The sequence below is a fragment of the Harpegnathos saltator genome, unplaced genomic scaffold (genome assembly GCF_003227715.2).
Source record: "Harpegnathos saltator strain DR-91 unplaced genomic scaffold, Hsal_v8.6 scaffold426, whole genome shotgun sequence".
NCBI classification, from domain to species: domain Eukaryota; kingdom Metazoa; phylum Arthropoda; class Insecta; order Hymenoptera; family Formicidae; genus Harpegnathos; species Harpegnathos saltator.
The window spans coordinates 140,426-155,225 of record NW_020230235.1 but is presented as its reverse complement, the minus strand read 5'-3'; the positions used below and the strand labels follow the sequence as shown (position 1 = coordinate 155,225).

The 14,800-nt window shown below is 32.8% G+C and overlaps 2 protein-coding genes and 1 long non-coding RNA gene across 6 annotated transcripts in view; 2 read left to right on the top strand and 1 right to left on the bottom strand.

Moving 5' to 3' along the window:
• Positions 1-342: 342 nt before the first annotated feature.
• Positions 343-5,893, bottom strand: Rtf1 (RNA polymerase-associated protein Rtf1). 4 transcript variants are annotated; one of them, XM_025301521.1, is made up of 8 exons: positions 5,875-5,893; positions 5,507-5,676; positions 4,822-5,080; positions 4,290-4,694; positions 3,994-4,231; positions 3,193-3,919; positions 2,841-3,108; positions 345-1,304 (listed from the first exon to the last, which is right to left on the bottom strand). In XM_025301521.1, the coding sequence occupies exons 2-8, from the start codon at positions 5,585-5,587 to the stop codon at positions 1,198-1,200; spliced, it is 2,085 nt and encodes a 694-aa protein (XP_025157306.1). In that variant the 5' UTR covers positions 5,588-5,676; positions 5,875-5,893; the 3' UTR covers positions 345-1,197. The 4 variants fall into 4 exon arrangements, with proteins under 4 accessions (XP_025157308.1, XP_025157306.1, XP_025157307.1 ...); XM_025301522.1 differs by lacking the exon at positions 5,875-5,893 and adding an exon at positions 5,787-5,804; XM_011142560.3 differs by lacking the exon at positions 5,875-5,893 and adding an exon at positions 5,744-5,762.
• A 5,044-nt stretch (positions 5,894-10,937) lies between these two features.
• LOC112589200 (uncharacterized) lies at positions 10,938-13,077 on the top strand. Its single transcript, XR_003113359.1, has 4 exons — positions 10,938-11,184; positions 11,308-11,454; positions 11,966-12,064; positions 12,997-13,077. It is a non-coding gene; the product is annotated as an uncharacterized LOC112589200 (long non-coding RNA).
• Positions 13,078-13,878: 801 nt separating this feature from the next.
• The window catches only part of LOC105181441 (sugar transporter SWEET1), a 94,463-nt gene continuing 93,541 nt past the window's right edge, over positions 13,879-14,800 (top strand). The window contains exon 1 of the mRNA XM_025301519.1: positions 13,879-14,173. Within this exon, the coding sequence (XP_025157304.1) occupies positions 14,097-14,173 (77 nt within the window). The 5' untranslated portion in view covers positions 13,879-14,096. The remainder of the gene's footprint in view (positions 14,174-14,800) is intronic.

The window sequence follows — 14,800 nt, the reverse complement described above, 5'->3', positions numbered from 1 at the left end:
CTGAAATTGTATTGGCAGTAAATTATGATGTTGACAATGACAAAAATGACAATATACTGTACATCAACAAAATTTATAAGCAAAATTACTTATTGAATATATATGTGTGCAAATATAAATGATTAAAACTATATATAAATATTCAAAGTAGTATAATATTATTAGCTATGTGTTATACATGCATTTTCACATTCCTTTTTAAGATGTAAGAACAAATAACTTTTTAGTAAAAGTTTTTTTCTTATATTCTATTATATATTACACAAAAAATAATCTTTTGTTATAATTGTAATTAATTTGTAATAAAATGATAGTTTGTAATTAATTCGTTAGTTGTAATTAATTTTAAATATTATTCCTAAATTTCCTAATCATTTAGTTAATGATCTTCATTATTAAATATAAACATGTCTCTCTCCATATTTCTTTTTTCTCTCATTCGAATATGACATGTATGATCGTACTACAGTATTGGTTGACAAAATAGAACGTCATACTTGTTTCGATATCTAGTAATGGTAATATGCATCATCTTAAGTACTATTTGAAAGTAGCTTTGACATTGTTACTTACTCATATGTTCCGACAATCATGCAATTTCATTATCCGAAATATCAATAGGAACAACAGTTTAACTTTAGTTGGAACCATCATACTATTTAACACGTTGAATGTTATGATAAACGAATGCTAACAGTGGATATTATTCAATATATAAGAATCTCTACATAAGAATATGAAAGTTAGCTGATATCAAATTAAGATATTTTTAGAATCATTAGATATTTATTAATTTCGATAACATGTCTTTATTTATTATGTAATCACAATACATATTAGCTAAATCTGTATCTGCAAAACTAACATACCAATCACCCCATCACCAATTAGCCTACCATCAATCTCATATGCTCAACGTGTTAAATACAGCAAGATGGAGTCGTCATTAATAATAATAATAATAATAATAATAATAATAATAGTAGTAATAATAGTAGCAATAGCAATAGTAGTAATATAACTACAAATATGTTATAAATAATTTAGCTTCTCAGTCAATCGTTACAAGAACATATCTTCATTCTTGTTGTTAACCGGGGAATTCAGCAAACAAAGTGATATCATCCATTACTACATGACAATCTTGGCAATTTAACCTTATCGTATCTTCTCGCAATATCTAAAGCATATGAAATGTTAGATAAGACCACGTTTCTTTTTGTAATCTTCTAGATTTAGCGATCGGCGAGGTCCTGTGTCCTTGATGTTGTTAATAGGTTTTGGTAGGACACTAACAGGATTACCTAAAAAAGAAAGTTATATATCAATATAATTTATTTTCACTATACAGATAGTCTGACATAAACTGTACTTATGTGTATATACAACACATTAAATTAAGCAATAAGATTGCTACTATTTTGTGAACCACATAAAATTTTGAGCTATTAACAACGGAAAATTGACGAGACAGCGCATGTGATATGGTGAAATAAACTCTATCAACGCGGATCCATGGAAAATGGCTAACTATGCAATTGTCTCTTAGCAACAATTAGTATCGAATGACAGAGAATGACAGAGAAAAACGAAGTTGTGAGCAGCATGTAAACTGCAGTCATCTAATAATGATCGCTGCTAAAAAATAATCGTGTGGTTATTTTCTATCTAATCGCGCCAATAAAATTTGCTCTATCACATCACGTGCGCTGGTTCATCAATCTTCTTTCGTTAATAACTCAAAATTTTATGTAATTGTTTGTAAAGTCCTATCGCTCAGTTTAATATGTTCTATGTGCACACGAAGCGTTGATAGCTTGTCTCAGACACTCTGTATAATATATATACAGGGTGTTCATTTGAAAACTATAAAAGATATTAAAAAAAGCTAAAACACGTGTTCCATAATTTCGAAAGGAAAAGAGAATGGCATTATCAGTTTTTTATTTGGAGGGCATTTTCAAGGTCAGTTCAAGGTCAACTTAATTTTTTTAAATAGAAAGCCCAATTTTTTATTATATCTTCTTTTTCTATCAATTAATTTTAACAACTTTTGTCTGAATCATTTTTTATTTGCCTAATATTTTTTGAAATATTTAAGGAAAACTTGATATTTTTTCAACATTTAACTTACGATATCTCGCGAACTATTCGTCGAAAGAAAAAATAGTATTAGCCTTTTTTATTTTATTTACTATCAAGAATGTATTACTATAATAGTGCCCTAACTTTTGTTAACTTATCGACCTTTGGAAATTTCAAAATTATTAAATTAACAAAAGTTAGAGCACTATTATAGTAATATATTCTTGATAGTAAATAAAGTAAATAGTCTAATACTATTTTTTTCTTTCGACGAATAGTTACCGAGATATCGTAAGTTAAATGTTGAAAAGGTTACCAAGTTTTCCTTAAATATTTTAAAAAATATTAGGCAAATAAAAAAATGTTTCAGACCAAAGTTGTTAAAATTAATTGATAGAAACAGAAGATATAATAAAAAATTGGGCTTTCTATTCAAAAATTAATTTCTATAAAAAATTAAGTTGACCTTCAACTGACCTTGAAAATGCCCTCCAAATAAAAAACTGATAATGCCATTCTCTTTCCCCTTCAAAATCACCTGTTGTGGAATACCTGTTTTAGCTTTTTTTAATATCTTTCATAGTTTTTGAAATAATTAGCTGGAAAGTTTTCAAATGAACACCCTGTATATTATATCTCTGTATAATATATATATATATTATAGAGTTAGCATTATGCGCCAAATTCTTTTGTCTATTAATCTATAAGCAAAATTTCACAATTTTATTATCTAAAAAAGAGGATATATAACTTACTTGGAATAGGTACTTCCAAATCTATTGTTATGTCAAAATCGTGCGCGTTAAAAAGATCTTCCGTACTTTGCTTTTTCTTGGAATCTTGTTCGTTTTCTTTATCATTAACAGTTGATACGGAGTCTCCGGCTGGATGAGGACTCGATTTATCATTTAATGGAGCAGTTACTGTCTCTTCATCTTCAGGTTTGTATACCATCCTCGGTTTAGTGCTTCGTCTAGTAAATGGGTCGTCGACTTTCTTACCTTTACTAGCTTTTAATTCTTCCTGTTATAATAATTTCAATTAATCAGTCGAAATGTTATTCTACAGTAAGGTAATAAGTATCAGTTAAGAAAAATTAATAATTACCATAATAGCTTTTTCAGCCTCTTCTACGTTTCTTTTTCTGTTACGATCATTAATATACGATATACTAGAAATCGATGCTGTACGCATTTTGTCCAGTTCCGATGCGCGTTCTTCTAATTCGCTCAATTCTTGATTAAGACGACTAGCAGTCTCGTCATCTCCTCTACAATTAGCTGCGTCGCGTTCTCTCATGAGTTGCGCTTTTTTCATTGCATAATTATAAGGAGTTTGCTTAAATCTTTCTTTTTCACGGACTATCTTCTCTATGTCCTCTTCTTTGAACTCGTATACCAGCGCCTCTTTAATATCTTTTAATTTCTGCTCTACTTCGTCGAAAGTAGGCATAGATATTCCTTGCAGTGCGCACGTTTCTTTCCACTTAAAGAATTCCGAATCCGTAAATTCTTGATTCGAGACGAATTCCAGTCTGAATACGCGTTCTTGCGCTCCATGACGCAATTTCAGTCCTTTATTCGTCCTCGTGCCACCAAGTTGATAAATCTTACCTGTTTCACACACACCACTTATCTCAGCTACTCTATAGACAGGTTTGCCGTTATTGTTGCCAATACCAATTCTGACAAAACAACCTTGTACTACTCTATCGAAAAATGGTAAATGAACGAATCTTTCCATTTTGTGACGGGATAATCGGATCTTATTTAAATCTTCTTTAGTATTGATATATATTGGTTTTTTTGGTTTGGCTTTATTACTTGTAACCGATCTGAAATATATAACCATATTATGAATACAACTTATCACATAATTAAAATATTACTTGCACAATAATAAACTGACTTTTTATCGTTGTCAGAATCAGAGTCGCGACTTTCACTGGAAGAAGATCTGCGTTGTGATGTTGGTTTAGTTACTTCTTCCTCTTCCGCACTATCCGATGAACCACTATCATCAGAATATATATCGGATGCTTTGAGTTTTGTTTTATTTCCACCTTTATGATCATCCTCCAATTCTTCTTCCTCTATATCCTTTGACTGTTGTTGCTGCTGTTCTATCCTTTGTTTTTCTTTTTCCTCTAATTAAAGGAAAATTGCATTAATATTGTCAAAAAAATAATTTTTAAAATAATTTACCTCGTTCTTTCTTTTCTTCACGTCTGGCTTTAAGTAAAGACATTGCGTGAAATTTCTTATCTTGCTTTTCTTCTATTGTTTTTTTACGATCTTTACTTCTTTCTTTAGGATCTGGTGCTCTATCTACTTTCTTTTCCTCAATTCCTTTCTCCTTCTTTTTTGATTCCTTCTGCTTTTTCAATTCTTGTTTTTTAGCCATTCTCAATTTCTTTTCAATCTCGAATCTTGTTTTCATAATTTCGCGTTGCTCAATTCGTTTAAAAATTTCCTGTTCACGTTCCTTTTCTGTCATTTGAGCTAATCTAGCTTGATCTTCTGCGTCTCCCATAAGTTTATCATCATAACCATCATTAAATTCTTCTTGGCTAGAGTCAGAAACACTTGCATCAGAATCTGATACCTCACCTGTTATAATAAAATAATTATATTATTGCTTATCATTGTGATAATAGCAATACTTGCAAAAGAAACTTTATATATATATATATATATAAGAACATATTTATAACATAAAAATATAGATGTTAAATACCTTCTTCTGGTTCTGAAAATTGTTTAGCAGGTTCTTTTTCACTAGCACTATCTTCTGTACTAGATTTTGTCATTTTTCGTTTGCTTCTTTTTGCTGGTGGTTTCTTTTTCTTTGTTTTGCCAGCCTTATTGCTCCAGTTATCATCAGAATCTGATGTATCTGAGTCTTTAACATCTTTCTTGGCAGAACTGTTATCCTCATTTGACTGAGAGTCATCTTGAGACTTTCCTTTTTTTTTCTTTGCCAATGATAATAGATCCTAGTGAAGATGGAAAAAACATAACTAACTGTATACTGTTCATGGTAAAAGCATTTTAAAAAATAAATATTAACAGTCTTGAGTCATTTTATCCCTAACAAAATTATATCATATACTCACAAAATGCAGTTATATATCGCATTTTACATCGACGTAATGAAGCTACAGCATATTACGTCACATATTTGCATATTATTTTTCACTGAAGGCATATTCATTTATTGGATATTATCATAGGTTATGCCAAGTTATTTCCAACAAGATTGGCCGGTAATTGAAGAAAAAGCCGCGGCAGCAAGCGATTTCGCAATTATCCGTGCAATAAAAAGAAGCCGTGCAATAAGAATAGAAAATATTTTGGAAATTGCAGGACAGACATAAAAGTGAACGTCATGCGTCTCTTATGCTAAAGGTTATACTATTTACATTTTCCAAGTCCGAGCCGCTTTCCGACGCACTGCCGCTACTATCGGAGTCTATGAGGGCTTGATTCTTTCTCTTCGGCATCCTGGCTATGCACGTCTCTCAACGAAGAATGCGAACAACGCGCGGGATCACAATGAAGAGCATCCGATTTCATGCGAGACACAACAAACCTGAAACATTCCGCCAATGATACTGCACAAATATCAGAATAGAAACTCATATGAATTATCAACTAACGTGTCCTGTCTAGACATTGGCCGCAGCAGAAAAAGCAACTTACAACGCGCGTAGTAATTATCTATGATTGGAGTATTCTTTTAGATTTTTTATGGATCCAAAAGAACGAATCAATCAGGAACAATAATCACCTAGAGCTTAAGGCTGGTCCAGAATAGGTTGCAAACACCCAGTTGAGAGTTGCAAAGAATGGCAACTACTAGTTACAAAGTGTTAAGCCAGCGTCACACGATGCTTGTTTTCGTGCTGGATTGCTTGCTGGATGAAAATACTGCGTTTTGATTGGTACATTTCCGAAAATGGATGGAAATGCACCAAACAGAACGCAGTATTTTCATCCAGCAAGCAATCTAGCACGAAAACAAGCATCGTGTGCCGCTGGCTTTATTTTCGGTCGTAATGGCTTGTAACATATCCCTCCATATTAAAATTCCCTATCTTCTCACCAAAACTCACCATACCTTTTCCTATCCAATCAAATCCTTGACCTATCATCGACTAATCCAACTGCGAACATCTCCTCCTCCTACAAACCTCTCTGCAATCAACAAGTATCTCTGCCGTCTTTTATCAGAGAGAAACCTGAGAGCGGCCACCGGGCAAAAGCATATGTCTATTCTGATACGCCCCCTGAGAAAATAGACGTCAACTAACTTGATGTCTCGGTAATGATACGAGGTTTATATCTGTGATTTGAGTCTGGTTAATGTCCCAGCTACTAAAACAGACTATAGTGAAAATGATATATATATATAAATGAGTAAGAGAAGGATAACAATTGAATCGCTTTGACTTTATCTCACCATTAAGGCCATTGCACGTACAAAAGTTTTAGTCGTAACCGTAAGTCCGTAAGCAAATTGACCAATCACAATTCGTATATTTCGAGATGCTGGATTGTGATTGGTCAATTTGCTTACGGACTTACGATTACGACTAAAACTTTTGTACGTGCAATGGCCTTTAGTGAGCAGACACGCAACACAGGCACAAGTAATGCTGGAAATTCTTAGGCGCACGGTCGACGCTTACCCCCACCACTCGATTTTCTTTGTTTTGTCACGCGCTTGGCGCACTGAGCGAGATTGAGATAGCCCGTTTATGCTCGCCTTGTCGCACTCTGAGCAAAACAGCTTACTCATGATCAGTGAAAGCAGATTCAACCTAGTTCAACTGACTTGCTGATTAATATCGCAGTGTAACAGTACGGACCTTTAGATATAGGCGATGACTTGTTTACATATGTTTGCTTACGTTATGTAACAAAAGTAGCAAAAAGTAGCAAAAACTTTTTTTTAAAATATATATCATAAACAGCATATATAACTTAGAATGCTCTTTCTTGAAAGTGAAATTACGGGGAATGGTAAATCGGAAATGAGTAGTTATGATTAATATACTTATAATAATGTAATAAAAGAGAATGTAATATATTATAATTTATTTTTATTTCCTCCAATTTTATATATTTTTCATTCTTGATCTTCGCTCATCATATTCGTTAACTAAAGGTCCAAAAAATAATATATAATTGTTTAAAATATGAACGATAAAGTAAAGAAAATGAAAAAAAGTGTTAATGTATTTTATAATTTCATCCTATTAAGACTGATAAAAAACAATCCAATCAACATAACACAACATAACATTTCTCTTATAACTATTTTCAAACATTCTAAATACAAAATAACTTTATTTTAGATCAATGCGGATATTGACTTTTGGCTACATTTAGAGATATTCTAGCCCATTGCGTGTGGCCGCGGAGCCGCTAGGCTGAAATTTGCTATCACTGATTATGATCGCCTTGTTACGCGTTGACAAGGAAAGAGTCGGGGCCGTCCTTCATTGATTTTGATGGGCATTAGATATTTTATAGAGCATCAAAAAGCATTAGATATGTATTCTTTTATGTGCTTATCTCGATGTTTAGAGATCGAAACTCTTTGAAAAAAACGGACTTTTTCGTTTTTATTTAATATCTCTTAAAATATGAAGTATATGAAAAAGTCTTTCAGACAAAAGTTTTATAGTATTTTATACTCTTTCCACCGGTCTATTCAAATGTTTCAAAATGCAATATTTTACCCCCTCCTCCTCCCTCCTCTCCATTACCTTTGCAAATTTTTAAGTTTTTATAAGGACAAAAATTTAAGAGCATTTAATATCGAATTTATCGATATACAGACTGCCTTAAAAATACCGGACCCCCCGAATAATTTTGCAGAATTAAGTTTTCATGAAAAACTTTAAATACAAAAGTTGTAGAAAATTGAATAACGGACTTGATGGTGACCTTGAATTTGATCTTGGCCATGATCTTCAAGGTCATTTGGAAGTCAACTTGAAAAATTTAAATAGGAACCCCTATTTTTTATTACACTGTTTTTTTCTACCAATTAATTTGAACAACTGTTGTCTAAGACATTTTTTTATTTGCCTAATATTTGTTGAAATATTTGAGGAAAAACTAGATAACTTTTTCAATATTTAACTTACGATATCTTGCTATTTGTCGAAAGAAAAAGTAGTACTAGTCTTTCTTGCTTTATTTAGTCTCAAGAATATATTATTATAAGTGCTCTAACTTTTGTTAATTTAATAATTTTGAAATTTCCAAAGGTCGATAAGTTAACAAAAGTTAGGGCACTATTATAATAATATATTCTTGATAATAAATAAAGTATAAAAGTCTAATACTATTTTTTCTTTCGACGAATTGTTACCGAGATATCATAAATTAAATGTTGAAAGTTACCAAGTTTTCCTTAAATATTTCAAAAAATATTAAGGAAATAAAAAATATTTCAAACAAAAGTTGTTAAAATTAATTGGTAGAAAAAGAAGATATAATGAAAAATTGAGCTTTCTATTAAAAAAAATTAAATTGACCTTCAACTGACCTTGAAAATACTCTCCAAATAAAAAACTGATAATGCCAGTCTCTTTCCCCTTCGAAATCATGGAACACATGTTTTAGCTTATTTTTATCTTTCATAGTTTTCGAGATTTTTCACCTGTTATGTTTGAAATTTAACACCCTGTATAGTGCTAACAACGTGCCTACAACCCTATACAAAATGCTTCAGTATGCTTACAAATATACAAGATCTGTTTTGACATGCCTACAACTTCGATATTTCGGCCAGCGCCTCAATTCGTATACTCATTTAGTCATTACCCTTAATTTTGTTGTGTCATTCAGTTTTTGTGCTTTTATACAAGAAGACTCTTCCGAACTTTTGCAGGACTGTAAATTTTGCATATAGCATTATACGGCTGCGAAACTAATTATGAAAAAACTTATATTCAACTTGAATGTAGCATTACAAGAGAAGGATCTGACGTGTAAATATAATTTTTAGCTGCATCTCGTAGTGATAAGTATTTATGCACATTAGTATTAGGTAAAAGTATAATAAGTAAGAAAATTTTGTTCGCGAGAAAATGAAAAATAAAAATTCAGAAGGCCTTATAATCAATTTAAATAAAGCGTTCAAGGAGCGCGTGGAGGAGCGGGAAGGCATGTCTGTGAAGCTAACATGTCAAACTATCAATATGAAAAAAACAAGTAGAGTTCTAATAGCGCTTTTGATAGTTCTACAGTTTCTCTATAACGAAAAAAAATAGTTCTGCAACAATACACCCAAAAAATAAAAAATAAAAGTACAACGTGCTAGGTTCGCACAGTTACCACGTCGCTTCTTTCTCTAACGTACAAGAAGCAATCAAAATTGCAATATCCGTAGATTTTTATCCAAAAAATGAGTTTTTTCCCACTGTGCGCCGTTCCGCGCTTAGCGGCCGAGGCGACGATCACGGGCCGCTGAGGTCCGTCGCTATATAAGAAATCAGCTGGAGCGCATCTTTGTGTCATATTATCATTAAACACGCATAAACATATATATTTTTAATTAATTATTAAATGAGGAAAAAATTTTAATGATTTCCCGACAATAGTTGTCGCGAGCATTTTTGGTCTGTCTGTGTAGTCGCCGCAGCGTATATGTCTTGACCGGCCGGTCATCCTCGCGTACCGCTTATGCGTCGCGCGATATCGATATCGTCGTTAGGTCTAAGAAGTTCAGCGGCTCCTTTTAGTTTTAGATCATCAAAATGCAAGCGCAAAAATATAGAACGGCGAGGATTTGTAACCGCAGTAAGTCAGGATGACATTTAACCCTTTGTGGTCGATGCCGCCACAGTGGCGGCATTCGCAAGTCGTCATAGAAGTCGATGCCGCCAGGCTGGCAGCTGGCATTCATGATCATCTGGCGCGCGGCACGGCGAACGAGGCTAGCGATAATGAAAGAAAACTATTCTCCCGATGCTAGATTCAAATGTTTAGATCAACTTGCAGATATTAATGTTTATTGATCTTTTCGAAATCTGGCGATCGCAAAGGGTTAATCAATTTCATTAATTTAATTAATAGAATAAAAAATACGTATCCTAGTACTTCGTGTGCGTACTCTTATCTCATAGGTTGTCCAAGAGTACGCATTTGCAGCATTTCATATTGTTAATTATTTGAAGCACTATTAATTAAATTATATCAATTTCAATTTTTAGTAGTGTCAGTACACAGCAGATAACACTTCATATTCAGTGTTAGTTTGGAGTAAGTATGTCGTATCGTTACAAATTGTACAATGTACAATTAATTAAATGTAAAAAATGCGTACTATTATCCGCATTTCCTCTATATAGAAAATTATTATTGTAGAAAGATCTACCTGTATTAAGTATCCATGTATTATATCTTGCATCCTTCTGCATTGGGAATTTGAATAATCGTTTTCCAGTTGATTTTCTATTCTGACAATCTTTATACATGTACCTGTTATAAAAGCTATCTTCTGGAGTCAACATAGTCTTTATATTTTTATTTGCAATGCAGTGCAAAAAATAATTTTAGATATGTGAGAAAAAATATGTAAAAAGTAAGAAACTAAAAATGACAGAATAAAGAGAAAAATGGAAAAAGGAAAAAAAAGCAACACGTAAAAGGAAAAAAAAGAATAAATAAATGAACCAATACAATGAAGTATACACACCAATACAAGCGTATACAAATATATTTATTAATAATGGTATTGGGCAAAAAACCGTAATACGTGTTGCAAAAGAGACAGATCACGTAGATCTGAGAGATCATTTAGAAACAAATGTTGTAAAACATTAATCTCACGAAGGAAAAAAAGACTGCAGCTCAGGTCAAAATACTTATCACAAAGCACGAATAGCAAAACACCGCTATAACAAACGTTATTGTGAACCTCGCGACGCAGATTGACTATTCTCGGCGACAGAGTCGCTAAACAGCAGTGCTATAGCGCTTCTTTTGTTTCAAATCGTCAAGCGAATGATAAAAACAACGCTTGTAAAGTTTATTGACAACTTTTATACAAGTTAACTGTGGTGAAAAAAGTTGTGTTAATGTAAGTAACTCGTGCATGAATTCACATGACATAAATTATTTGGATTCGACATGGATAGCTTTTATAACGTATGTTTTTTTGTCGTTGTTTATACCGTGCTCCTATACGATTTATTTGTTTCAGAAAACGCGTGCACGTACGCGCAATCATAAACAATCCGCAGTTATGTGCCTAGCGTGCTGCATATGTTTTCCAGTTAGTTGGTGTCAGTAGATGTCAGTTGCTTAGTAGGTGTTAGACAGTGCATATGCGAGGATGTCGGCGAATGAGGTAAATATATTGTTGTGTCCGAGCCACAAGGTTTGTGGCGACGTCCGTTGTCTGTGAGCCTTAGGCATCTGATTTTGACAATTGAACGAGGATTGTCCTGACGACGAAAAAATCGACAAAATGTTGCGCTCATTCTCACACTCGCGCTTGCATTCGGGTAAATGAAGAACACCCGCGTAACGACTAAGAAGCTTTAATATTTACAGCACAACTCGCTCACGCTTTAAACAAGAATAATTCTCTATTTTAATAATTCTGAATTCTCGTGTCTGTCTTCGATGACAGCTTGCCAGAGACTCTCTCAGCTGTTTTGTTATCTTCGTATCGATTTTCTCGTCGTCAGGACAATCCTCGCTCAATTGTCAAAATCAGATGCCTAAGGCTCACGGACAACGACGTCGCCACAAACTTTGTGGCTCGGACACAACAATATATTTAACCGTTAAATATTAATTATATATATATTATAAATGCTTTTTTTATAACAAATATGTTTCATGAATTATTTAAGAACGAGCTTAATACGATGACGACGACGACCGCCACAACGGTCACGACGCTCGCCACAGCCACGACGGCCACGACGGCGACCGAGCCGATAACGTTAACAGTAAGTATAAAAATCTACGAGGGCAGTCTGAAAAGTTCTTGGCGTAACAATGAAAGAAAATTTTTTTTGCTGTGAAATATGTTTTTCAATATAATCTCCTAAAACTTCAATACATTTATTCCAACGTTTTTCCAATAATTCAATACCATCATTAAAATGTGATTCCGGAAGGTTCTTTTCGCTCTGGTATATATGATCCATCCATGATGGATTCAAGTTTCATCAACAGTTATAAAACGACGCTTGAAATCCATTTTATTTTGCTTAAAACATGCCAAACATGCTTGAGAAATACGCATTCGAATGTATTTTTGGTCAATTGTTAGCAAATGCGGCACCCATCTTGCACAAAGCTTTTTCAACTGATGCTACTACTCGAATGACTTGACAGATCGAATAAAATTTTACATGGGTTTATATCAAGGATGCCATTTTTCAATACAATTATAGTTTGACAGTTTCTAATGCTATGTATGTGTCAGGTCGAGAACTTTTCAGACTACCTACGTATATATGTCTAAAGCCCAGTTCCACAACCTCTGTGTAACTTTAACTACTGATTAAATGCCAATAGTGATTGTTTAATTCTGATTAATTCTTAATGTCAAATGCAGTTGGTCAAGTCTAGTGAAACAACCAGCTTTAAGTTAACCAGGTTAAGTTAACTAGAAGTTGTGGAACTGGGCCTAGACGCTAATCAATAGTCAGTAAACATAAATGTCTAAAAGACGTCTAAAAGATTTCTTTAAGACATTTTTTACACATACAAGTCTAAAAATTGTCTTAAAGAAAGCTTTTAGACGTCTTTTAGACATGTATGTTTACTGGAGTATATTATATTCAATTGTAACTTCTTATTTAACTCTTTACTTTATATTTTAATATTATCTTATTACAGGCTGAAGGGTTATAAAATATTATACAAATAGCAGTAATAGCTGTTTTAGGAAGAGCAAGAGGAAGAAGAAGAGGAAGAGGGACAGGGAGAGGAAGAGGAAGAGGTGGAAGCGAAGATGCAGGAAGAGGAAGAGAATGGAGAGGAAGAGGAAGAGCAAGAGGAGAATGGAGAAGAAGAGGCAGAGGAATGCCCAAGATTAATATATATATGACACAGTAACAACCTATACACACGCACGCATGCAAACACACACACACATAAAAGAAAATAAAAAATTGAAAATATAAAAATAAAAAGAAACCATTTAATTTATTCATTTCTTATATCCAAAGTTACCAAATAATTTCCTTTCCTAATTACGCGAAATAATTCACGTAGTGCGTGAAATATTCCAGCAAACACAATATTACATGTAACGTGCATTAGTTTTTTATATTATTTTTCTTATATATTGTTATCATTTATGATATTTCCTTAAAAGCATTATTCATGATTGTGAAAATGACTTTTTTGTATACGGTATTTTAAATTCGATAATCTTATTTACAATTCTATCGAATAATTATTTTGCTTATCATATCTTGACTGTTATACATACTGAAAGAAAACTGATAAAGATCTTAGTTCATAACTATTATATAACATTTGTGTTATATAACAGTTGTATTGTTGAATAGGAAATTACAACTAACATGCACATTATATGTAATATTGTGTTTGCTGATGATTCTTCCTGATGATATATATAACTTTTACTATATTCTGTAGTAGCTCAGATATGAACCAAACTATTACAGACAAACTTCGTTACCGAGCGACATCGACGTAGTTGACGTCTATTTTCTCAGGGGGCGTGTCGAATTCAAAAAAATTTCTGAACCTTCGTTGATGGCCGCTCTCAGGTTTCTCTCTGGATATAGTGTGCAAACATTTTCTTAGGGGGCGCGACGGAATTCGGCGCAAAAAGCGTCCCAGTGTAATCGGCCCAGTGGCCGCTCTCAGGTTTTTCTTTGCTGAGGATAATCACGATTAATTTAACCTCGACTTAAATTCAATTGCGTGTCTATTTAACATTGACAATCGGCAAGCTTTGATACATGCACGTTACGGATCGCAAAAAAGCAGTAGATCAAAATGATTCTCGAAGAATATAAAGAGATAGTAGGAACTTGTGCCATGTATATCACAATGTTACAAATGCTAGCTGGAACGTAAGTATTATGACTAGGCTAATTGACTAGGAATTAATAACTGATCAACTCTTATATAGTTAATTTCAGAAAATTGACTTTAAGAAATTGAGACGCAAAAAAATCAGAACTTTTTCGTTTAATATATCATATATCATATAAAATATATCATAATGTTAATACATGTGCATATATTTTCTTGTTAATTATATATTTATAAGTATATATCTTGACATATGAATTCTTTAAATGAGTAGATTGCATAAATTATATACCTTGTAAGCCAAATAATTTGTTACAAGCTATTTTCTTTGAAACTACTGGAGTTATGGATTTGAAATTTTCTTTTTTCTCTTTTTTTATATTAAATGGGACATGAAGACTAACTATTTGGCAAATAAAATGATTTTTGAAGATAGTTTTTATGGGAATAAAGGAAGGTCTTTTCATTTTTTTTTAAATAAAACTAGGTATAATTTTGCCAATTATACAGTTTAGAAACCTTACCTCCAATATTGATAAATTTATGCTCAGTCGACGCGTTCTTGCAAGAAACGAAAGAATTTGACTAAAAAAAGTTGTTCTGCCTCATAAAGTGAAATATTAATTGCTAAGCAAAGAACTATTTAGGTTATAAAACCTGTCATA